Here is a 24,942-nt window from a genome sequence, read left to right on the forward strand (position 1 = left end):
TTAATGTTTTAATATTACAGTTTAGATTCTTTGAATTTTTCTCTATTAACAATATAATAAAAAAAATCCCTTATGACACATGTCAATTTCTCCTCCTTTTTCCTTCATGTCACATGTCACCTCCTCCTCACATTTTTTCCTTCCTACTTTTTATATATTTTATATGTTAATAATAATTTAATACTAATTGTTGTAAATTCAAATTAAAAATTATCAATTTATTTTTCTTATGTGCTTCAATATGCAAATACACAAGTAAGATGTATATGCTTAATAATATGAATCTATGAGTAATATGTGCGTTTTAACTATGCGAATGTATGAGTAACATGTGTTTTCTTAGTAATGCGAATGTACGGGTAACATGTGTGTTTTTAGCCATGCGAATGCATGGGTCACATGTATTTAATTACTATCATTATATTATTTAATTAAAAGATAACAATGGTATATATATTCATGAAAAATATATGTATTTTAATTAATAATATAACAAATCAATTATTAGACTCTTTTTATTATTTTAAATTTATCAGAAAAAATATCTGTCATATCCTAACTTAGTGTCTTTTTAATTTATGAGTTATTTACATACAATGATTATTAGCTAAAACATAATCAAATAAATAACATTTAATTATACAATATTTGAATGCTAAAAATATATTCAAATATTTATACACAATGAACATTAATCTAAAATAAAACATAAGCATTTAAGAGATATGCTAAAAAATCCTTATGACTTTATATGATACTTATAAACCTAATCACAAAAAATATGATGCAAAAATAACTCCTTATATTTATAATTTTATATAGAGAATATAGAGGTGAGATATTATCCAATACAATTTGATTTTTATTTATTGATTTATTTAAGAATCAAATATTTTCTATAATCACACTTCCAACAAATAAATGCTTATACAAACGCATTTATAATTGTTAATGTTCTACATATACACTAAAAAATCAATGTTAATATTTCACCTATATGAATGGAAAAATATAATGGTTCAATACATGATTTATTGATATTATAAAACAATATTATATTTGCGTTATACATAAATAAAGAAGCGACCCGTGCAAGTGCACGGGTACACTGCTAGTAACACAACTAAAAATCAAACTAAAATCAACTAATAAAATTATAGTCTCTCTAGTTTGAACAAATATGTTATATAATATATTTTGTTCTCGTATCAATAAAAATATATTATTTCATTATTATTAATGTAAGGGTATTTCGGCTCAGTCCGAAACACAAACTCACTCGAATCATCTTGTCTAAACCATAAAAATCTCTTTTGATCACTCTTGGAATTTTGGTTTACTTCTAGGAATCGAGCTTTCACTCTATCACATTCTCCAGTCAATTGTAATAAGTGACATAATGAATAATAATTTTTTAGACAACAAATATAATAAATAAAAATAATAGTATAAAGATAAATGTATTAAATAGGAAATGATATTCTGAATCATAGAATAATAATGAAATATATAATCAATCAACATTTACTAAATTTAAAAAAGAGTCAGAAGAAATAATTCGATCCTCTTATTTTGATTTTTTGAACTGAGAGATCCATGAATCAGAATACTAATGCATATAGATAGAAATGGTAAACTGATATCATAAAACACAATTAAAAGATATCAAAAACCTGAAATAGTCCTTACAATAATAATTTAAAAAATTCTCATTAAAAAAGAGATTAAGAGTTGAGCAAGTGATTAGGTGATTAAGTGGTGAGGCAAACAAAGTCTTGTTTCATATTTATTTATGATTCATGCATCTTAGTGCCTACAAACTAAACCTCACGTTAGTTAACTCATAATAATATTAAGCTTCTTTCAATGTGACATCACACTTAATCCAACCCCTCCATATCCATTACCCATATTCAACGGTCCAGATCACCTCCCAACTAGGACATCACCACTACTCACAAAATAGATTAAAAAAAAAATTATAAGTATGAGGATATCACTTATTTTCTTAACTTCATTTAGTATTTATATGTTTCTTATTTTTTTCTATTCCAAAATTTTTTATTTTAAAATATATTATAAAAAAAAGACAAATGTTAATCGTAAGTGAATTTAAAAAATAAGTTAATTCATGATATGATAAAATACTTTATTCTTTAATATTTATATATCTCAATATAAAAAATTATACACAATTAATATATTATTTATGATTTAATATACCCGCCAATAATTATCATTAAAAGTGAATAATGGACAATTAGCTGTATATAAAACTTTTATGTGTTCATATATACATTTATTCTGTAAAATAAAAAGGCTATACCTTTTCTTTATTATTTTTTAATAATTGAATAAAAATACTTGATTGGATTGCATTTAAGTATTGGACTTTGGGATTCTATCTCTCATAAAGCTACACCCTTTTCTTTCTCTCTGGTTCTTCTCTGTGTTCTGAAAAAGCAGAAGAATAAGAACCACTACAACAACATAAAAAGGTAGCTACCAAAAAATTATATTTCTTTGTTGAAATGACCCTATTCATTACCCTTTGAATTTTATGTGACTTGGTTTTTCTTTTTCCTAGTTGAATGTTTTTTATTCCATCAACCCGAATTATGAACATGGGTGATTGTATTTTTTTGTTGTTGTAAAAACATAATTTTTATGTGCTTTGGTCCATACCCATGAATAAAAGTTTATGAATTTAAACCTTCATTTTTTTGTTCTGCTAAAAATGAATTCATGATAGAATTTTTGATTGTTTTTATGTTTGTTTGGAGTATAGTATTGTGTTGAGCTTATTTTCAGCGCTGAAATCAAGGAGACTAAGTCCTTTTGTTATTGTGTGGAGATTATTTGAAACAAAGCTTCATCCTTTCAATACAAAGCCAACTCCTTCCACTTTTTTTGGAACCAATTATTACCATATGATTATCCTCTTTAATCTTCTTATTATTTTCTCCTTCATTTCTTACTTATTGTTATTGTTTCACTATCAAAACAAATATATATGTTATATGTTAGCTTTGAGGAAATCAATTTCTATGGTTTGATAAGAAAAGCTGCTTTGTAGTTTGGTTAATCATGGTTTCTTTGAGGTTGGCTTTATCATCATCTAATCATGTATTGCTTTATTGTTATGGTTGAATACTTGTTCTCCATGTTTTATGTAACATACAAGATTACAAGTAAAAATATAAGAACAAAATAGGACTTAGCATGATGTTCTGTTCTGTTCTGTTCTGTTCTGTTTGGTTACAACCCTCTCTGTAGAACTAAAATAACTCACTTTTTGATCTAATGTTTTGTTCTATTGCATTTATAAAATATATTACACTATTGTTCCGTTCTAACTGAATCTATCAAACGCTATATAATTGGATGTAATCTAGGAGTATCATCCTTATAGTGATAGTATAAAACCTTGTTTGTTAAGGGGATGTAAAAAATATTTATTATGTAACTAACGACAAAGCATTGAATTGTAAATCTTTCCTAATCGTTTTGTCTATCATTTTTATTAACATTTATCTTCCATTAAATTGGACCAACCTCCATTTGATCCAACATCTTCTGCTAGAGAATCAAGACTCTAATTTGTTAAAATAACTCAAATTGTTAAGACAACACACACTTTAACATATTTTCCCTTTGACTTTAAGAAGAGACTGCTATGACGAAATTTCATTATGGCACAGCCCCTCCGCATGCGGGGTAAGACTGCGTACATCTACCCTCCCTAGACCCTACTAAGTGAGAGCCTCATGCACTGGGCTGTCCTTATACGGTAGTCGGAAAGTGTATAACTGTTTTTAGATTTACCTTAAAGTCGGAAAGTTATTCAATTCCTTAATGTTATCCAAACTCAAATTTATGTGAGTAGAGCCTCTATGTCTGACCACTCTTTATGTTGCATCTTGCGTTCTGCTTCTTATAACCCATTGCTATTGAGAAATGATTAAAATTATTGTCTTATAAAATCTGTAATTCTGTATTATGCTTTTGACAATGATTTAATATGTTTGTTTTTGATAATCTAATATATTATGTCATTTGTTGCAGATTTGAAAGGAATAAACAAATGATGGATGAATATTCTGGTAAAAGAACTATTGGTTGGGTGTAGTCTCTAGAGAAAAGGGATGGGTCATGTCTTTAGAGATACTGCTAATACTAGAAATCGAAATGGTCAAGCATGCAGCCGAGTTGGTTGCAGTAGCAGAGTAAACTCTCCTAAAGGTTCTCAAACCGGTTCTTCTGAGAAAGGTAAATCTTTGAGGCCTTCGCCCCGGTCCTTTTCTGGTGGCAAGGAAACAAATGGAAGTTCCTCTAGAACTTTCTCAGGGACCAGTAACCCAGGAAAACCAATTCTAAGGCCTCGGAAAACATTATCCTCGCAGTTAGAGGCAGGTTCATCTGAAACAAGTAGCGTACATGATGAACCAGAAACTTCAAATCTTGTCCCTCCACCTGAAAAGAATCAGAGAGGGCTTCAAGCAGAAGTGGAAAATGCAGACTCTGTTGATGTCATGCCGATGGAAGTAGGGAGCTCTAGTGTACCATCTAATACAAGATCTCGGAGAAACTTTCATCCAAAGCCCGGATTGCGTGGTCAAGAAGTTAAAAGCACTGGTTCAGCTACACATACTGGTATCAGTAGGTATGGGTTGAGGAACCTCAAATGCAATTCTATATCTGATGTCATTCCAGCTGGTGGCTGTTCATCATCCGATTCAACTCTTAATAGAAAGAAGGATATGATAAAAAAGAGAAACTGTGAAGGAGAAAGTAGTTCCAGTGCTAGAGGTAAGAACATAAGTGGGCCTTCATTTGAAGGACGGAATGCTGGTTCCAGAAATGGCATATCTATCTCCGATTCAAGAATATCCAGAAATACTCCTCCCCACAGTGACAGGCCAGACAGCAATGTAGCATCAGTTAGGACACGAAGAACAGTGAGCGGTCAAGCCAGAGGAAGGTTTTCCAGCCAAGGAAATGCTAATCCTGTGGCACCCAATGAGACTCATTCAACGATTCCTCCTTCGCCACGTTCTGGTGATCTTAATGCTCCTGGTGTATCTCATCATTCTTCTGTGGAGGCTGCTTTAAGGGTTCCAAGCTCTTATATTATGCCAGGTACTAGCAGTGATGAGTTATATGGTGTTCTCCCAGTGTCTCCTTCAGAATATGGCATCACTCGTTCTCTAATAAATCGAGAGGGATTTCGACATCGCTACAACATGGATGGTATTGCAGAGGTAACTTTCATTGCAAACATTGGAGTACATAATTTTTTATTCATCATGTCTTCAATGCGAGTCTACGACTAAATTACTATTTTCCGATTGTGTATAGGTATTATTGGCACTTGAGAGGATTGAACAAGATGTTGAGCTAACAAATGAGGTAATTCTTGATTTGAAGTTTACTTGACTTAATTGACCAGTTATTTGACCCTTTCATTTTGTGCCTTTGCAGCAAATTCTTATGCTGGAGTCCAACTTGTTCCTTATTGGACTAAACTTCAACGATAGGCATAGAGATATGCGGCTGGACATTGATAACATGTCATATGAGGTTTGTTAGTGTCACAAAGGGCAACAATTCAATTTGTTATAATTGTTTGTATAAGTTTGTCTCTTTTTTATTATATCTGTTATGGTTTGAGAGCTTTGCGATTACAACAGATTTGGATGAAAATATTAACAATGCATGGTATTGATGCAATATTGCATGCAGTTGTTTTGGGGTTTTAAAACTAATTCTGTTTTTAGCTATTCTCATCTCTCGGTTGTATGTTATTGAAGGAACTATTAGCTCTGGAAGAGAGGATGGGTACTGTGAGCACGGCTCTAACCGAGGAAGCATTGTCAGAATGTCTAAAGAGAAGTTTCTATCAACCCTCAGATGATGCAGCTGGGAGTTGCAATGAGCATAAGGAGGACACCAAATGCAGCATCTGCCAGGTATTTCTTTTTACATTCTATGAAGCTTTTTGCAAAGTTTTGCTTTCTCATGATCATCCGAGTGTCATCAAAGACAATCATGGCTCAAAGTCTTATAATTGCCTATGATGATCTAGTCTTATAATTGCCTACGATGATCTAATTCCGAAATTGGTATCTGGTTCCAGCAAAGCTAAATTTAGGATGCATTTAGAAGAGCTTATTTGTGCTTTATTCTATCATATAAGCACTTGAGCAATTGACTGGAAGACCTTTAAAAATATTTTATGATCATCCTATAAGCCCTTTTCGCATAAATTTCAATAAACGTTTCAGATGAACATATGAAATAAGCTAAAACAAGATCCTAATAGGAAGCTCATAAGCTCGTATTCGATGATTGTTCACTGAACAAGTGTTTGATTGAAACTGTTACCCAAATTCTCGCCAGTTTCAGTTGACAAAAGGGTTCGGCCTCACTGGTACTAATAAGCATCTAATACTACAAGCTTCCATCCATTACACAAATAGAAGGAATCTTGGAAATTTCATACTGTATGCACATAAAAGTCACGGGTTGAATATCTGATCTAGATAAGTTTACGTGTTTTGCAGGACGAATATTTGGTCGCCGATGAAGTAGGGAGTCTAAAATGCGAGCATAAGTATCATGTGGTTTGCATACAGCAATGGCTGAGACTGAAGAACTGGTGCCCTATTTGCAAAGCACTAGTGGGACCTTCAAATTTATCATCTTTATCCCATTAGTTGCATTTGCATTGTTAGGCTATAGACAAAGGAGTTTCCTTTGTTTTTCTTGTCACCTTTGTACAAAGTACACTTTCTCTTTCTCACATTTTTCTTGTTACTCATTGTACAGATAATACATTCCCATTATATCTTAATAACACAAGCCAATGGCTTGATAGACTCAAATATATTGTTATGCTTTGGGTCCAAAAATCCTATACAAATAAATGTCCTTCCTTATAAGTTGTCTTTTTCAAATGAAGCCTTAAGTGTTTAGAAGGAAGGGCAAAAGAGTAGTAAATGAGGTTGTTCTATATTTTAGTATGCAAGTAAGGTTGATTAAGAATGAGAAGATGTCATAATTTGTCCTAGGACATGCTGTGATCCTCAACTAAATTTGTGAAGAGGAGTTTAGGAAAGAGAACCTTTAAAGTAGAGGTTCATTTGATTTAAAAGTAGAGAACCAAAAGCTTCAAAGCTAAGAATAAAAAAAGTCATTGTTTCTTTGAGATTAATGTTTGAAAGTGGAATTTGTAAGGAGGGGATTCCTTTTAGGCACTTCACCTTTTTGGTTGGGAAAAAAAGTGAATTTGAAATATAAACTATTTTACTTGATGTATGATAAAAAATATATTAAAACATGAGAAATAAGGTTGATGAGTATATGACAAAAAAACATTATGGTCCAAATCCTTTCTAATCTTGTACCAACAAAGTAAAAGTCACGAGAATGCATTCATTTGATGTCTAAGTTACATGCATGCTCACTAAAAAGAAATTCTAGATTTTGAATCATTCTATGCATGTGCATGACAAGCTATAGTTGCATATTCTTCCCTTTTAAAGAATAAAAGGAAATGCCCTTTAGTTTAGATCATAAAAAGAAAAGTATAGTAAGGACAGAGTCATTTGATAGGAACACTTCAAAATTCCATACAGATATTCTGCAGAAATTTTCTTTACACATGCTAAACATAATGCACTGCCAAATGGGTTAGTAGTTGCTTTTAGAAATTGGAAGAGTTTATAAAACCATTTGTTATCTCACTCTTTTGTGTCACTCCATGTGTCAGGGATATGATTGGCTAGAAAAATATTTAATAATTATTATTTTAACTTCAATATTTTTTCCAACCAATAAAAAATAATGGTACAAAAAGTGAGACTTCAGATGTGCTACCAAATCCAAAACAAAGACAACAATTGTGTCTGGCATAAGGTTTTTCATTACCTAGTTCTAAGATGATTACTGAAAGTGGATGGTTTTAACTCTTGAGTTCATTCCAAAATGCTGTATAGAATTAAATACAAATCATTTATAGCATATTCAACACACTGTACATAACTTATTTTGCTTTCTGGGTAGAAAAAAGTTAAAAGTTAACATGAGGCTTTTCCTATTCCATGGCCAAGATAATAATATGTGGTTACTCACAACTTTTTTCTAATATGTCTATTTGAATTATATTACAGAGAAATAAGAATAAAAAGACATTTATAACATCACTCCATTGCTATCAGGGTCCCATTAACTGGTTGAGAACTTCTAATTCACTACATGTCCTCCTTCATCTTGCTTTTTTTGCTTTCATCAAGACATAATTCAAATATACATTCATTTTTCATAAGAAATCATTTCCAAACAATTCAACAACCTGAGGGGAAGTTCTCCATGCAGCTATAATGTAATATAATATATCACAATGCCACCTTGAGGGTATCTTATGAGAAACTCCAAGACTTAGTTGCACCTGCAGAAGAAAATGTCATGCACAGCAACCACTAAGATCAAGTATGGCCATTTGAATTTATAAGAAAGCTTGAGATTCTAAAAGACAAAGATACCAAGTCAGTATATAAAATAGATTCAAACAAATGTTCCAATATCAGACAATGTCATATAAAAATGTTCCAATATCAGTGACAACCACAAGTATAGAATATAATGAAAGATTCCTAATATTCAAAGTATTAATAACAAAAGAAACACCAAGGCCATTAGCATGATATAAGTCATTCTTCATAGTTTTAGCCAAATATAGACAGCATATCCCACACTATGCTATACAACAGTCCAGATTCTCATATTACAGATGAAGCTCTGTTTCACTATAATCAGTATTATAGTAAAACTTAGAAGACAGGCAAAGTAAAACAATTGAAAAATGCAAGAAGCCACCCATATATCATGTGTCCAATGTAAGAGGAACATTGGTTAAAAATGCACCAGCAATAATGGGTGTTACACTGAATAATTCAGGTAATTTTGAACATTATGAAAAGTGGTCTGATATTTCTGGGAGTACAAAATGCTACCTAAAGCAAATGTGTCTAGAAAGTTGGTAAAAACTAGAGCACATAAACAAATACCAATTGAATTCTAGCTGATTCATTATTGAGAACATTTGAAAATTCATGCCAGGAGCTGTAAGGGTGTACATTTCATCAATTTATGAAATTATCTTTACATATTTTATAAATGGCATCAGTTTCTTGTTGTAACATCTATAGAAAACATGACAAGTATTGAAAAGTATCTTTTTCTCTGTCCCATGTTGCATTCATAAATAGGAACATGCAATAACCTATCTGACAGAAACTAGTTCCAATCTGCATTAATTTTTATGAGTGGCTTACTTGTTAACCAGATTATATCAACAATACTGTTGTTTAACATATCACCACTCTTCAGATTATTTATCAATCAGTTAAGAGAATTGAAAGTAGACATATTATTTCCCTTCAAAATTTTCTGTAGAATTTTCATGCGCTTTTTAGGCTTACTCGGATCTTAATTCCAAAAGTTTCCTCATTATAGAATCACACCCCATTTGCCACTATGAAAGCAATATATTAAAATGTGTAAGCAACTTTTATCAGTCAAATTTAAAACAAATACATCAAAAGGCTAAATGATTAACTAATACAAAGAGATTTTTTGTCTAACACTAAAACAGAGGCACTAAAAACTAATGAAATATCACATGGATATGGTATTACCGTATTACACACAATAAGCATTCATAACAAAGACAAAAAAATTGTACATTTGGTGAAATAGAGATACATCAAAATTTATAAATCTCACATTTTGTTAGAAAATACAATTAGTCAATTACTGTCACCAGATTGATCTGCACTAAAAAAGACTATAAGTTACAAATCTTGACGAAAAGACTAAGATTATAAAAAATAAATTAAACAAACTATTATGGGTATTGGTGAAATTTGACATCACGGAGCTTGAACATAAAAACCAAAATCATGGAAAACATCAATAGATGTTAATGTGTTATTGATATTGAATTTCAATCAATTCTCGGATTCTAAAAATACATACAGAACGACCATGCAGCTCTTATACATGTCACAGTTCCTTGTTCCCAGCTAAACAACAATGTCCCTCCCTGTAAAACTTTCCTTAGCTTTCTTTCTCATTGGCTGTAAAGCAAACAAGAGCCGAGATCAGACAGCAATGCTAACACATACAACAGTGCAACCAATTCTGGGTTTGATTTGATAGTACCCTTGGTTGCAGTTAAATTAATTTCTGATCCCTACAAGCCCTACACATAGCAGAGAATCCGAAGATAAAACATTTTGCGGCTCAAAATCATAATTTCATTCTGGAAGGGCTAGACGTTATCGAGTCTTCTGGTTCATACTGGCACAAAGTACAGAACTGGTAGCACAGATGGAGTCATCAGAACCAGAAGAACTTAGCATAGTAAGACAAATTTCCATACATGTGTTATTGCTCAAATGATTGCATGGAAATTTTCTCCAATAGCAGCGGCCAATAGTAAGACAAATTTCCATACAGGTGTTATTGCTCAAATGATTGCATGGAAATTTTCTCCAATAGCAGCGGCCAATCTTCTCCTAGTTTCTGTGGATTTAGCTCCATGGCAACTTTGAAATCATGCAAAGAAACCGAGCATGGCGGTTTGTGTTCAGGCACAGGTTCTGCCAACCTCCCAGCACTCTGCAAGTGTAAATGATTATTACTCAGCCATATGCCGTTGATGACCTTGTTCTGAATCTGCGATTTGTGGGCAGGGGGCTTCCCCGGCTCAGTTGTAGACCTAGCTCCCACTAATTCAACACAAGACTTGATCAACCGCTTCAAGTAAACATCCAACATATTATTCAACACGTTGGCACATTCCATAGAAACACCTCCAAGACCTTGTACTGTGGCAATCTGCTCCATGCGCCTATGCAGTGTATCTGTATCAGACAACCTACCACTGTTGGAACAACTATCGAAATCACCAGTGCTACCCACCGACGGTGCTTTGCGGGCCCCACCCACACTGGCTGAGCAATAAGGAATCCCAAGCGGTGCAACCAGGGGGCTTCTAGGGAAACTCAAGCGGCTCAACTGATCCACCTCTTCCCCGTTTTCAACAATTGACATTTCGGCTGGCCCTTTACCATATATTCTTGGTTTTTTTGCAGGCCGCTGCACTGCATCCCCCTTTTCATTCTCAGGTAGCTCAGCAACGGCTTGAAGATGCTGCACTGGTCTCTGATAATCACACGGAGTAAGAACTCCATTCTCCATATCAACCTTACTGCTGCTATCTTCTGTGCCCAAGGATTGATGTGAAACAGAATGAACCTTCTCATTTGGTCCAAGAGGGCTTGGTCTATCTCTCAGCTTCGGATCACGTATTCCAGACCGTACCTTACCAGGGGACACCGGCAAAACCCCATTTGACCAAATGGGCTGGTTTTGACTCTGATTTTGGAAGGTGCCAACACTTTGTTCGCGACCATCTTCTCTACCAGGAGATATATCTGTAGCCTGTGCTCCAGACTTCGGTGGACCTGGATGGATCGGTGGTGGGGTCTTGGCTTGGATGACATTCTTCAAAATCGCCTTTATGAAATGATTGTGTAATGGAAGATTCTCCCTCCCAAGTATTCTGAAACATAGCTTGTCAAATTCAGTCTTGCTCAGCTTCTGGCTCAGGAAGCTGTTCAAGTGATAAAAGTACAGCTTCGACTTATCGGCTCCAAGCTTCTTCACAATCTGTGCTCTCAATTCAGCCAAATCAATTCTTGAACTCTGCTGGGGTTGCATTTCTCAACACACAGATTCATACAATGCCCAACAAATCAGAAGAACAAAATGACCCACCTACCCTTAACTCCAATTACAGCTACTTCTATTTAAAAAGAACACTAAACTCTCCCTCATCATCTTATTCAATACAAATCAACTATCACAAACTCTGCATATCTGAACAACAGAAAAAAACTTGCAATTCTGAACTGAATAAAGTTATAACTATGCCCTAGAGATCAAACAGCAGCAATAATCACTATCTGGGAGAGCGAAATTTGAAAAACCAAACTGAATTAATTGAATTGAATGGCAAATGAAAACCCTAAGTTTGAATTCCCAAACCCGGGTCTGAACAGCACGAAGGGAACATTACATCATTGCACCAATGTAAACCCTCATTGTTTCCCAAATTCAACAGCTTCGAACTTCAAATTGCGGAATTTGAAGTAAAGGGGAAGAGATCAGTGAGTTTGGGCAAAACTTGGTTATAGAACAAAAATCAAAATCAAAATTTTAATGAAATATAATGGAATGAAGAAAAAAGACTCAAACTTTATAGTGTTTAGGGGAAAAAAACAAAAGGGGATTATGCAAAATTGAACTTTGACGTTGACAAAGTTCAGAAATTGCATACAAATCTCGAACCTCACTCACTGGGTTTCAATCTTCAAAGCTTCGCAAATGTTTCTCTCTCTCTCTTTCTTTTTTCTTTTTATTTTTTATTTTTTCACTCAATTTTATTTTTGGGTTTTTTATTTTTCGTTGATGGATTTATAATAAGATATGATACTATCTTTTCCCTTCCCGCTTTTATTTTTATTTTTATTTATTCCCTCTTTCAATTGTACTTGTTTTCTAGATATCAACTTTCCTCTTCCATGTTAAAAAAATGAGATATAAAAAAATCATAAGAACATTGTAAAAAAAATCATTTAGCAAAGTTGATAAATGGTTGAGTTTTTCAAATGTATAAGTGATGATTGTAAGAAGAAATTGTATTTAATTGGATGATTATTTAGTTCAAGATGATTTGTATTTCTTTGTGGATTGATGTGCATTGTTAATGTAGGTAAAACCAAAATATGAATACTAATTTATTTATCCATAATTATTAGAAGATGACTTAGATTTCACATGAAACTTAGGGTTTAAGTTCTATCACCATGGCTTAGAAAAAGGTTTAATCTATTGTCGTGAAATCATAACAATTCTTATTATTAAACCGAAAAACAAATATAAATATTATTCAAAATGTCATATAAAGAATTGATATACTTATTCTTTCTGGTAGTTTTTATGAGTTTATTAAAATAATTTGGGTTCAAATATTATTAAAAAGAAATATCTCATAATGAAGTTAAAAAATCATATGCATAAATCATCTAAGCAAATTAACTTATGCAAATGTTAATTCACCATAAAACATATAATTGATATACTTATTCCACAATTTTAACCTTATCACTCTTGTTCTATATCAATCTAAATTTGTCCTTGTTTTATATTGTTTCAATTATACTTGTGTTATTCAAGATTTTTGGATTTAGGAACAGATTCATATCCGAAAAATTGAATGGAAAAACCTAACTCATCCCATGATTTTATTTTCCACATATGTGGAGAATGTTTTTTTAGAAAGATAAAACTAATTTCAAAATAATTAGACCTTAAAAGGGGTTAATCTCTTGTTGTTAGTTAAAGGAATGTCTTCATGATTGTAAAAAAATGTATGAATCTCCTCATAAACTCACAACAAATCGATTGAGGTAATCATTATTGTTAAAATAGTTGAGAATTTGTTAGTTGGTTAGTTAGTTTAGTTAAGATAGTTAGTTTACTTATGATAGTTAATTTTTTTATCCTTTATATAAATGATTCAATATAACTTTGTTTTCAATCAAATTCAATATTCAATAAGTAATAATCAAAAAATCTTTTTCATGTTTTTTACTATTTTAACATGGTATCAGAGCAATAATTATTGTTTTGATCACTTCCGCTTATGTTTTTATCCTTCCAAGATTCAAAAAAGAATCATCATCATGCATCAATCATCAAAGTGAGAAGAAGTTGGAGTTTGATCAAGGGAAATTCATCTATCAAATTCAGAACCCTCAAACAAAGAACTCCTTGATTCTTTCTTCCTTTATGTTTTCCTTGATCCATTGGAGGTTAAATTCTCATCAATATTGAAGAATGCTCAATCAAGTTTATATCATCAAGAGTTAATAAGAAATAGGACTATCAAGCCTCATTCAAGAACTTTATCAAGAAATAAAGTGCAACTCTTTTATTACTTCTAGCATCTCGAATAGCAACCATTGTAGCTTAATAAAGAGGTCTTCATCTCTGGAATCATGTTTAGATCCTACACACAAAGTGTCTATATCTGTTCCAGGGCCATGCATATATGATCCAAAAGTGAAAATCTTGGCATTTGCTTCGTGCACCTGATGTTCATTGAGTCCTTTGACCCGACTAATGGTTTTGATTTGTCAGAAAAGTCTTGGCTTTGGTGCACATACGTTCTTTTCGTATTTTTTGTCATTTACCCTATATTATGTTTTTTTTCTTTACTACTCTATTTTCTTTACATCTCTCTCATTAAACACACAATACTATAGTGTGTATTTTACATCATTGAAGCAGTATATTAAGATCGAGATTCAGATCCATTTTTCTCCCTTTCATTCATTATGGTTGGTTTGGTTGGTTAAGCTTTTGTCGAAATAGATGGTTAAGCTTTGGATGAAGTTGTTTCTGCCCTATGGTGGTTAAGTGTCAGTATTGCTTCACATTTAGATTTCAAGACTGGGAGACGAAGATTCGCTCACCAGCAAGAGCAAATATTATAGTATATCATTGTGTTCAACATAATTATTTCAAGCTTGAAATGCTTAATACATTCCAGCTTGCGGGGGAATGTTAAAATAGTTGAGCATTTGTTAGTTGGTGAGTTAGTTTAGTTAATTTTTCTATCTTTTATATAAAGGATTTATTGTAATTTTGTTTTCAATCAATTCAACATTCAATAAATAATATTCTCATTTTTTCTTGATTCATCAAGAAATTTTTTCATATCTCTTATCATTTTAACAATTATTCATGTATACATTATGTCAAACCCTTCATAACACACATAACAACAAATCATATTAAGCAGGGGAAAATGAACAAGAATGATTAATTTGTAACCAATATAGTAAATAGGGACCATATAAAATGAAAAAGAAAGATGAATTTGTAAGCAATATAAGTGAATAGATGATATAATAGCATTATAAAAAACTCTAATATTATTAATAAATATATCTTCTTTTCTAGAACAATTATATTGGTTGATATATCCAAGAATAAAATTGAAAAAACTGCCTCCAAGATAGAGACTTTCATCAACTTTGATATAGAACCTTCGATCATTCATAAAAAGAATGAATAAATAAATAAATTGAAGAATGAATGAGAGGAAAATAACCTGGACAAAGGTTTCAATGTCACCTTTGTTTCTGTCATAAGTATGTAGGCAAATCCTTTCCATCACAAATTGTCTTAATTTCATTTTGGCTACTTTTTTCCCTACTATATTTCATCACCTTTTTGGATAAGGTAAGAAATTAATCATTTCAGGGTTTGTAATTGTCCCTCTCAACAAGTATTACTCATATAAATCAAATTATCGATCTTGGGGATCCAATGAACCTTGACAATTTGTAACAATACAATAACACTCCTTTTAACTCACCACATACTCATTTTCTTTCTTCTAGCAACACATACAAATTAGTTCCCACAATAATTGAAACTAAAATAAATAAAAGAAGAAAAGAAGAAAAAAGCCAAGGTTGATGAGATGTGTAAGTGTGTAACTCTATTGGAAGAAGAGAAAAATAGAGAGAGAACAAAATGAAATGCAGAAATGAATAAGACAATTGATAATAATATGAAAAAAAAATGGAGCCCATAAAGCTTAGATTGGATAGTTAAGAAAACATATATGAAAGGACCCTCTTGCATGTAATTAATGAAACATGGTGAACCCATAAAATAAATTAAAATAAACACTTAATATATAATGTAAAATTGACTCACTAACCCTAATATCTTACTACAACTTGGAAAAGTACACCATTATTACAAAAAAAAAAAAACTCAATTGGTTTAATTTTGATAAATATCTTTAAAGGGTAGCTGAATGAGTGTCCTAATAGTATTAGCTAATGAATGAAAAGAAGGAAAACAATTTATTTTTTTGGAATTTCAAGTAATATACGGGTAAAAAAGTAAATATATGATTAATAAATTAGTCAATAATATATAAGTTGAAGTACATATGAATGATAAGATTAATAGATCTAATGACTTGTGATATTAGATGAAGATGTTTATACTTTTTGGTATTATAAAAAGATATATAAATGATAAGATTAATAGATCTAATGACTTACGATATTAGATGAAAATGTTTATATTTTTTGGTACTATCAAATATATTATCTTACCTTTTGGATAAAAAAATTAATCATTTTCGAAATAGGTAATTATTACTTTCAACAAATATTATTTTGATGAATCAAATCATTGACCTTTATATTGAGCACACTTACTTGGCTCTTCACTTAACTCATTTGTTAAAAATCAGCTTTTTTGGCTACCTCGTTTTCCATTAATAGTGTAACATCTATATGTATTAATAATGTAAAAGTTTATATATATGTCTACAGAGATATTTACATATTATATATCAACAAGGTCCTCACATTGCTATATAAATTAGAACTACATCTCATGAGACATGAATGTAATCTTACATACATAACTTCCTTCTAGAGTTTTCTGTAAAATACTTATTATGCTTATCATTACTTTTTTGGAAAGAAAATCTTAACATTAATTATATGATTTATTTACTATAATAGCCCTATAATGAGTGGGGAATTTATTGAAAATGAACCGAAATCATCTATGCTAAAATAACTCTGTCCTTCTATTCCCAATCAAGTAAATACTACCATGTGTAATACCGTTAACATAAAAAATAATTTAATATTTATTTGTTTCAATTCACTGAAAAGGGGATCTAGAGTTATTTTAATATATATATATATATATATATATATAATTTATTTAATTTTTCTAATTTTGGTGAGTATAAAGCTGAATAATCATATTATTTTAGTGTATGTGCTTCTTACCTATGGCATCCTAATCCTGTACACAAAACAAACAATAGTGTGGGGTGGAAGGGGGAACATAATATATGTGTTAATATTCTATCCATTAATAAAGTAAATGCTTTTAAAAAATAAATAAAGAGAAATATAACTTTTAATAATATATTTATCTTAATAATTATAATGAAATTATATTTTTGTTATTAAACACAAATGGAAAAATATGCATTTATCTCTCCTGTAATAGAACGATTGAGACTATCATACAAGTGTCAAGTGGTTTGCAATATTGATTGACATCTCCAAGATAATTGAGAAATAGTTTGGGATACCTTATTTGTCTTCTAAAGAGGAACTATAAGATACAAGTGACAGTGTTATGTTATGGTATTTTGCAAATGCACAACTTTAACTAATACAAAAACGTTGACAAATAGAGAATCACTACTTAAATAGAGAAGCTCTACTTATTGTACATCCTATCTAATCAATATATATGTCAATAAGTATGTATATATAATTATATATATATATATTTATGAGATGTGACTCAATTGAGAACAATTGTAATTGTGAGAAATGAGAACAATTAACATAGATTATTCGATTTTACTTCAATGATCAAGATTGAAGGCTAAGTGCACATGAGTAATTAACTGACTTCGAATTTTAATCATCCATATATATATATATGTGTGCACGCTCATATATCCTCACAATAAATTAGCTTACAAATCATTCCAACAAAGTGGACTGAGATCACTTGTTTGGAACGGTGTCTCGTTCAATGTCCCAAACCAATCAAAATGTACTAGGTTTGGGATCGGGAATAAGAAAAGGTTGAGGAAAAGCGATCCTTTTTCCTAAGGAAGTTGCATGATCCTACAGGAATGAATATTAGACCAATTTGTCATGAGTACAACACTTTTTTTATTCAAAGTGTATAAAAAGAAAAAAATCAAACTGTCTTGTAGAAACCAAGTATTCTCTCACACCAACTTAAGAGAGATGGTTTCAAAAAGATAAAATAAATTGGTAGGAAAGATTCAGAATGAATTCAGTAGCCAGAAACATTAATCAAGATCAAAATATATATGTGATCAATAACATTTACATGTCCAAAAGTAAGACTGAATTGAACTCTATCAACTATGTTATTTGGTACCTAAAGAAAATTAGCATCTCATCCTGCTAATGGCATAGTTGAGATGTAGGATTAACCATTCAATTTTTCACAAAACTAATGTCATTCTAATCAAAAAAATAGTTTAACTAAGGTTTTCATCATTATATTTGTTGTGTGTTCTAAGCCAAGTGCTGAAATGATTCTTCTATAGGTTGATCAAGCAAGCTCCTTAGAGAGTGTAATGTTGCTGAATTGTATCAATGTCAAGTCCCTTTAGCTTCACCACTGACTCAACATGACCCTTTAGAGTATGAAGCTCCCTAAGCCTGTGAACCAATTACAAAACTCTATCAGACACTTTCATAGTGATAATTTATTCGATAATCCCTCGATATTAAGACCAATTACCTTGCAAACTCAGCACGTCTTTTCGCTTGTTCAGCGATCTCTGAAAGCTCCTTATAGCTACTCTTGCCATTGAAAGGGTTGGTTGTTTCCGGTAACTGAAGGCCATGACGAGTTCTTTGCGCAGTAGCCCATTGTGCTTCTCTTTCTTCTTTGCCGTAATCTTTCTTGGTTGTAAAGGCAGTCTATCATAAGAAAGCATAAGCAAGTTCAGAATGATGAACTTTTCTACATTTAGAGCAACAATGCAATAACCATAATGATGAAGAAATTCAAGTTACCTTGTTTTGCAAAAGATTATTCCAAGCCTTCCCACTCAGAGCATAACGGATCGCGAATTTGAGTATATCAAGAGGGAAATATGTCACTAAACTGTATAACCATATTACACCAGCCCAACCCCATCCCATTCCCTTGATTCTTGCAAAGCTCCAATTAGCATATACTGCTAGAAAAGTTGCTACCTGCAATCATAGAACAAATAACCACATAAGAAATCGAAGAGTGTTTCATTATTCATTCACTGGCATCAATAGCTAACATAGAAGCTTTGTAGATTCTAATTCACTCACATACTGAAGTATTGTGCTAATAAGCTTTGTAGATCCTCAGGAAACAAATTTTTGACTTGATTTCACTTCATGGCTTGTGCTCCAAACTCTTTTACATTAGTTATGTAGATTACATTTTTATGTTGATGGTTTTGGTATGAAGATTGAGATCAAGTTGTTGGAATAAAATATTTATTACAGTAATGAAATCAAAATAGAAATTAACACACACAAGTTTTGCAGATATAAGAATAAGAGGTTCAAGATTACCAGCTGAGCAATGAGAAAAGCACCCATCAGGAGAAAACCGGGTCTTTCAACATAGGACCAGCTGCTGGACCTAGTCACAAAAATAAGTGCTTGGCTTATAATACTGACTTGAAGGTATAGGGCTGCCATCATTTCTTCGGGGCTATTTCTCAGAGATCGAACGCCAAATTTGTCCTGTAATAGTGGTAGTTGTGCTCATAGGCATAGTTAGCTCTTACAACTTTTGCTAATAAGCGATAATATTGAGAGAAACATAAAATATAAATTATTACCGAAAAGAAGTCGGTATCCTTCATAAGCCAGAAAAATATCACTGTCATTAGTGCCATGTAACTACCGAGAACAACACCGGTAGCAAATATCTCCTTCAGTTTCCAGCTGTCGGGCAATGGCGATGGTTTCACTCGATCCTTGGATATTGTCATAATGGTACCTAGAGATATGGTGAAGAAGGAAATTAGATTGAACAATTTCACAGAGGGATCAAAGTAAATAACATGAAGCTTAGGCAAATATTATCTTACCGTCATTTAATATGGCAATAATCAACACCATAAAGGGTGCAAAGTCAAACTTCCAGATCAAGGCAATAAACATGAAACCAAACTGCCAAAAGACCATAAATTATATGAATGGTGAATATGAGTATGCCGAAAAGGTTAACATGTTTATTGAGTCAAAACTATTTTCTACACTTACCACAATACGAATGGTGATTGACACAGCATAGATCTGCCAAAATCAACAATCAACATTTCCGAGTTTAGACTGTGGGGATATTAAAATAAAGCCAAGAAATTAAGTTGTGTGAGCAAGTAAACTAACTGTATAGTTCTTCATCCTTTGGAAAATTGCCCTGCTGGTGAGCACTGCACTAATAATGACACTTAGACCAGGTTCAGTGAGGACAATGTCAGAAGCACTCCTAGCAGCATCTGTAGCATCGGCAACGGCTATTCCAATATCCGCTCTCTTTAATGCAGGGGCATCGTTGACACCATCACCTGTCATTCCACATATATGCTTCTTGTCTTGTAGCTTCTTAACAATCTCATATTTATGCTCTACAATGTCATAGAAATAGTAAAATATTAGAAGTGGAATATTGGTGAATAAAGTCACATATCAACTCGGAAACAAGATATAAGCAAGTACAGGATATTCGGATTGATAGCAAAAAATAGAGGATGATACTGCCATCATTTTATTGACCAAATAATGAAGTGAAGTGGTACATGATAAATAATATAGGACCTACCAGGAAATACTCCAGCAAATCCATCAGCTTTCTCAATCAACTCATCAACAGGAAGAGCTGAAACAAGAGCATCATTGTGTTGGCCAAGCAAAGACGAAGACGGGTACATGTTTGTTCCCATCCCAAGCCTTCGGCCAGTTTCCTTGGCAATGGCAAGTTGATCCCCTACAGAACAAGAAACCCGCAAACAACTAAGTTACATGATTCCAGCTTTACGGAATGAAATGCAAGAAAGTAAGACCTCAAATCTTACCAGTAATCATCTTAACATTCACACCAAGATTCAGAGCTCTTGTGATGGTTTCGGCACTATCATGCCTTGGGGGATCAAATAGTGGTAGCAGACCAACAAATTGCCATGGTGCACCAGGACTCTCTTTTGTTTTCTCTGGTACTTCCTGATATAGACAAATCACACAAGCAGCTATAAAGGAAGGGTATTCGATCTGGTGGTAAATTAGAAATGTTAATATCAATTTGTTACAAACCTGTCTGGCAACACCTAAAGATCGAAGTCCACGTTCAGCAAACTTATCAATAGTAGCATGAGCCCTTTTCCTAACATTATCTTTGCAGTTGCAAAGGTTCAATATCTAAATCAGGACAAAAAACAATTAGTCATCTTCATAAACATAATCAGATGGTGCCAATAAAACACATGATTACCTGCTCAGGAGCACCTTTGCTAGATCGATGCCAATTTCCATCAGAATCAATGTAGGTTAGAGCAGTCCTCTTGTCAACTGGATTGAATGGAAGAAAATGGACCTCCCCAAGATCGGCTCGTGCCTAGTCAATTCATAGTAGAAGTTAGAAAATTTGATCTTTTATCCTAAATTCAATATGTTGTTTAACTTTTGTTTCTTGTCTGAAAGAAATATTGTTGTTTCAGCATATTTACCTCCTTTGGGTCAGCAAGCATCCCAACAATTGCAGCATCTATGGCATCCTGATTCTCGGTCCTAGAAGCTCTTGCCGCAAGAAGGATAACATACTCCTTCTCGACGCCCTTAGCAAAAACCTCTATCAAGTTTTGATCAACACTAAGCTTATTTAGAGTCAAAGTTCCAGTTTTGTCACTGCATAGGACATCCATCCCTGCCATTTCCTCAATAGCTGTCATTCTTTTTGTAATTGCACCTTGCTGAGAAAGCCTGTGAGAACCGATAGCCATAGTAACAGACAAAACAGTTGGCATGGCGATTGGAATTCCTCCGATCAAGAGAACCAACAGATTATCAATCCCGTCTCTATACTTGCGGTGTTGTAATGCATACATGACTATGAGCTCAATGACAATTCCAACCGCAATCGAGCAAATACAGAAATTACCAATTGTTGTCAGGACTTTCTGAAAGTGACCAACTTGGTTGGTACTGTCTACCAAATGAGCCGCTTTACCAAAGAAGGTGCGTACGCCAGTAGCAATCACAATTGCTTCTATCTCACCCTTCTTAACAGTTGATCCAGAAAACACTTCATCATGAGGTTTCTTCGTGGCCGGAAGTGATTCTCCAGTTAAAGCAGACTGATCAACACTCAAAGCATCACCCTCCAAAAGACGAGCATCAGCAGGAACAATATCTCCTAACTTGATGCTGATTATGTCTCCTGGCACCAAAATTGCAGCATCTTGTTCAGTCCATTGACCATCTCTTAGAACCTACAAATTGTGACAACAAAAAAGTTACAATATGGTACTTTTTTTGGGTATAAATTTACTAAATTGGGTTATAATAGACCTTAGTCTTAGGAGCTAAACCAGCCATAAGTGCAGCAGCAGCATTTCCGGCATTGTTTTCCTCAATAAAACTGATAGTAGAATTGATGATCAAGAGAACAATGATACCCAAAAAATCTTGCCAATCAGGGGGTCTTCCACCACCATTAGCCAAAGCAATAGCCATAATAGCAGCAGCTTCCATAACCCATGATAAAGGGTTAAACATAAAACCCAAGAACTTCAAAACTTTACTTTCCTGTTTCATAATTATTCAATTAAGAAACCATTCCATGCATGTTCAAATGAAGCAAAATACATAAACAAATAAAGGATGATTTGAGTTTGTGAAAAAAGATTACCTTTTTCTCTTCCAATTTGTTTAGACCAAAATTTTGAAGTCTATTTGTCCCTTCCTCTGATGTTAAACCTTCTCTGGAACATTTCAACTGCTGAAACACTTCCTCCACTGGAATTCGTTCCTGTTACACAATGTGCTATCAATTTCAATGTTTTTTTCTTCTTTATCATATTACTTAACACCATCAACAAACTTAACTGATATAGAAACATTTAATATGTGACATGGTCGCAAACAGGACATAGAAACATAAGAAAAATATTATGTCAACATATTTGACTCTGTAAAATATAATTGATGTGTTAAAAATGCAAAACCACTACACCAAAAAATTATTTGTTAGACGTAAAAAAAATTATGAAATTTAATTAATTTTTTATTATAGAATGTAATATTAACCTTAAAATAACTTTAGAAGAAAACAAAGATTTTGCCTATTAAAAAACATGAAAAATTATATATAACTTGAAAAAAATCAATAGAGTAGTACTCTAGATAATGGTATTGGTAAGAACTACCATGCACCCCAAATTCCATGAGAAGAATACACTTTTGAAAGATTTAATTTTTGAGTTTAATATTGTGGAAGTGTAAAGTTTTTTTATATTGTCACCAATTATTTAATATTCATGTATTATTTATCATTTAAATCTTAAATAAGAGTAGAATAGTTTTATGGGGTGATGTGACCATGCGGATAAAAGTATATATTCATAATTATAATAAGATAATTTCTATTCAGAATATATACTTTTATCTAAAACGACATAAATACCTAATTTTTCAAGAAAAAATCCACCCTATTTGATCAATCTCCAACGAATGAAAATCAATTTGAAGGGCTAATTAAAAATATTAATAGCATATTTAATAAATTTTTAAAATAAAATAGTGTAATAAAGGGAAACAGAGAAAAGTGGTTAATATCAAAGAATCAAAGGTGTGAGAAACACATACGAAATATCGAGTGATACAAAAAATAGAACAACAGATAGAATCCGAGAACATAAGTGTTTAGAGTTTACACTCTTTCCATGTTATCCTAGGGTTCCCAACACATCTTAACGTTATGCTAAGTGGAAAATTAATTACATATATGCAACAAATCTATCCCTTACAACAACAAGGTAACAAAATCAATCATACAAAAATAGAATCAAATGTTCACACCGTATTATTGATTATGACTCTTAAATATAAATAACACACGTAATAGATGATATACTCAGTTATTCATATTCAACGTGTCATTCACGTTGATATACATTACAGAATTATGTACCTTTAGATTATACTACAACACATATATACAATAATAACTAATAAATTCATAGGAATAGAAATATTAGAGTGATGAGTATACTAACCAGATCAACATTGTCGTTAATAATATGATCAAGAGTGATAGCAGCCATGTTGGTATTGAACAATGAAATAGAAAAAGTTTAGAGAAACAAAGTCTTAAAATAAATGCAGTGAATGAATGAATTATGAATGAGCTAATTAAGAATAGTGTTGGTATCTATATATAGTGTTATGGGGTTAGGGTTTATGAGTGGGTCCCATAACTAATTTATTCTTCTTAATTTCACACGTAATCATACACTGTTTTATGTATCCACGTAAACCGGAAACAGATTTTGGTTTTCAATTTTTTATCCTATCTTTGATTTCTGGATTAGAACAAAAAATAGAGCATAGATATTATTCACTAAATTTTATATTATCTTTCAATTTTAATGATACGATAGTTGTTATTAGGTTTTAGAGTTTTTTTTTATTTTTATCTTTTAGCCTTTTGAAAATCAATAGTGTGGATTATAGTCTTGCAAAATTTTATAGAGTAATATTTGTAGGTAATTTTTAATCTGGAATGTTGTATTTCTTTCTAATTTATACATATTTATTGTTTTCGTGTGCATTAAAGATTGATCAAACTCACAATAAATGATTATTATTTTTCAAAGGATAAACGGTTTTATTTTGAAAAAAATTAAAAAATCAAATGGATTTAGTATTGATTCATCAAATTCATTATAATTGATGGGTTGAAATATATCCATCAAGTTTGAATACGCATAATTTTTAAGTACGATTTAATAAATCTTAGGAGCTGATAACAGATTATTAGTTTCAAGAATATAAGAACCTTTCAAAATTAGTTTTTTTTATCTAACCAAATAGATGAATTTCATCGAATATTTAACCAATTGAGCGTGAATAATTCATGAATAACTCAGCTCAATATGTCAATTTACACCTCTAAATAAAAAAAATTCCCTTCACATAACTCAAATGTACTTATTAA

General features: G+C 32.1%; 3 protein-coding genes across 6 annotated transcripts; 1 reads left to right on the forward strand and 2 right to left on the reverse strand.

The window, feature by feature from the left end:
• LOC109326662 (E3 ubiquitin-protein ligase MBR2-like) lies at positions 2,387-6,941 on the forward strand. Of its 3 annotated transcripts, none has more exons than XM_019559388.1 (6): positions 2,387-2,498; positions 4,066-5,261; positions 5,359-5,409; positions 5,482-5,580; positions 5,811-5,969; positions 6,564-6,941. In XM_019559388.1, exons 2-6 carry the CDS (start codon positions 4,146-4,148, stop codon positions 6,714-6,716), a joined length of 1,578 nt encoding a protein of 525 aa, XP_019414933.1. In that variant the 5' UTR covers positions 2,387-2,498; positions 4,066-4,145; the 3' UTR covers positions 6,717-6,941. The 3 variants fall into 3 exon arrangements, with proteins under 3 accessions (XP_019414933.1, XP_019414934.1, XP_019414935.1); XM_019559389.1 differs by lacking the exon at positions 2,387-2,498 and adding an exon at positions 2,942-3,126; XM_019559390.1 differs by lacking the exon at positions 2,387-2,498 and adding an exon at positions 2,942-3,101.
• Positions 9,767-12,519, reverse strand: LOC109326663. 2 transcript variants are annotated; one of them, XM_019559392.1, is made up of 2 exons: positions 10,225-12,519; positions 9,767-10,139 (listed from the first exon to the last, which is right to left on the reverse strand). In XM_019559392.1, exon 1 carries the CDS (start codon positions 11,785-11,787, stop codon positions 10,525-10,527), a length of 1,263 nt encoding a protein of 420 aa, XP_019414937.1. In that variant the 5' UTR covers positions 11,788-12,519; the 3' UTR covers positions 9,767-10,139; positions 10,225-10,524. The 2 variants fall into 2 exon arrangements, with proteins under 2 accessions (XP_019414937.1, XP_019414936.1); XM_019559391.1 differs by having other exon boundaries at positions 9,767-10,123; positions 10,188-12,519.
• Positions 18,254-24,116, reverse strand: LOC109326660 (plasma membrane ATPase 4-like). The gene is made up of 16 exons (XM_019559385.1): positions 24,002-24,116; positions 22,636-22,755; positions 22,296-22,532; positions 21,455-22,216; positions 21,220-21,342; positions 21,042-21,146; positions 20,807-20,951; positions 20,554-20,718; positions 20,121-20,359; positions 19,995-20,027; positions 19,820-19,901; positions 19,568-19,728; positions 19,296-19,469; positions 18,756-18,938; positions 18,478-18,659; positions 18,254-18,395 (listed from the first exon to the last, which is right to left on the reverse strand). Exons 1-16 carry the CDS (start codon positions 24,047-24,049, stop codon positions 18,299-18,301), a joined length of 2,856 nt encoding a protein of 951 aa, XP_019414930.1. The 5' UTR covers positions 24,050-24,116; the 3' UTR covers positions 18,254-18,298.

This window comes from Lupinus angustifolius, chromosome LG14, assembly GCF_001865875.1.
Source record: "Lupinus angustifolius cultivar Tanjil chromosome LG14, LupAngTanjil_v1.0, whole genome shotgun sequence".
NCBI classification, from domain to species: domain Eukaryota; kingdom Viridiplantae; phylum Streptophyta; class Magnoliopsida; order Fabales; family Fabaceae; genus Lupinus; species Lupinus angustifolius.

Bases quoted from the DNA above. Each gene is read 5' to 3' on its own strand.
- LOC109326663 (XM_019559392.1), bottom strand. From the start codon at position 11,787: ATGCAACCCCAGCAGAGTTCAAGAATTGATTTGGCTGAATTGAGAGCA.
- LOC109326660 (XM_019559385.1), bottom strand. From the start codon at position 24,049: ATGGCTGCTATCACTCTTGATCATATTATTAACGACAATGTTGATCTG. The intron at 22,533-22,635 runs GTAATCTTTTTT...ATTATGAAACAG, and splicing joins ACAAATTGGAAGAGAAAAAG to GAAAGTAAAGTTTTGAAGTT. The intron at 18,939-19,295 runs GTAATCTTGAAC...CTATGATTGCAG, and splicing joins CTTTTCTCATTGCTCAGCTG to GTAGCAACTTTTCTAGCAGT.
- LOC109326662 (XM_019559388.1), top strand. From the start codon at position 4,146: ATGGGTCATGTCTTTAGAGATACTGCTAATACTAGAAATCGAAATGGT. The intron at 5,262-5,358 runs GTAACTTTCATT...GATTGTGTATAG, and splicing joins ACATGGATGGTATTGCAGAG to GTATTATTGGCACTTGAGAG. The intron at 5,970-6,563 runs GTATTTCTTTTT...CGTGTTTTGCAG, and splicing joins CCAAATGCAGCATCTGCCAG to GACGAATATTTGGTCGCCGA.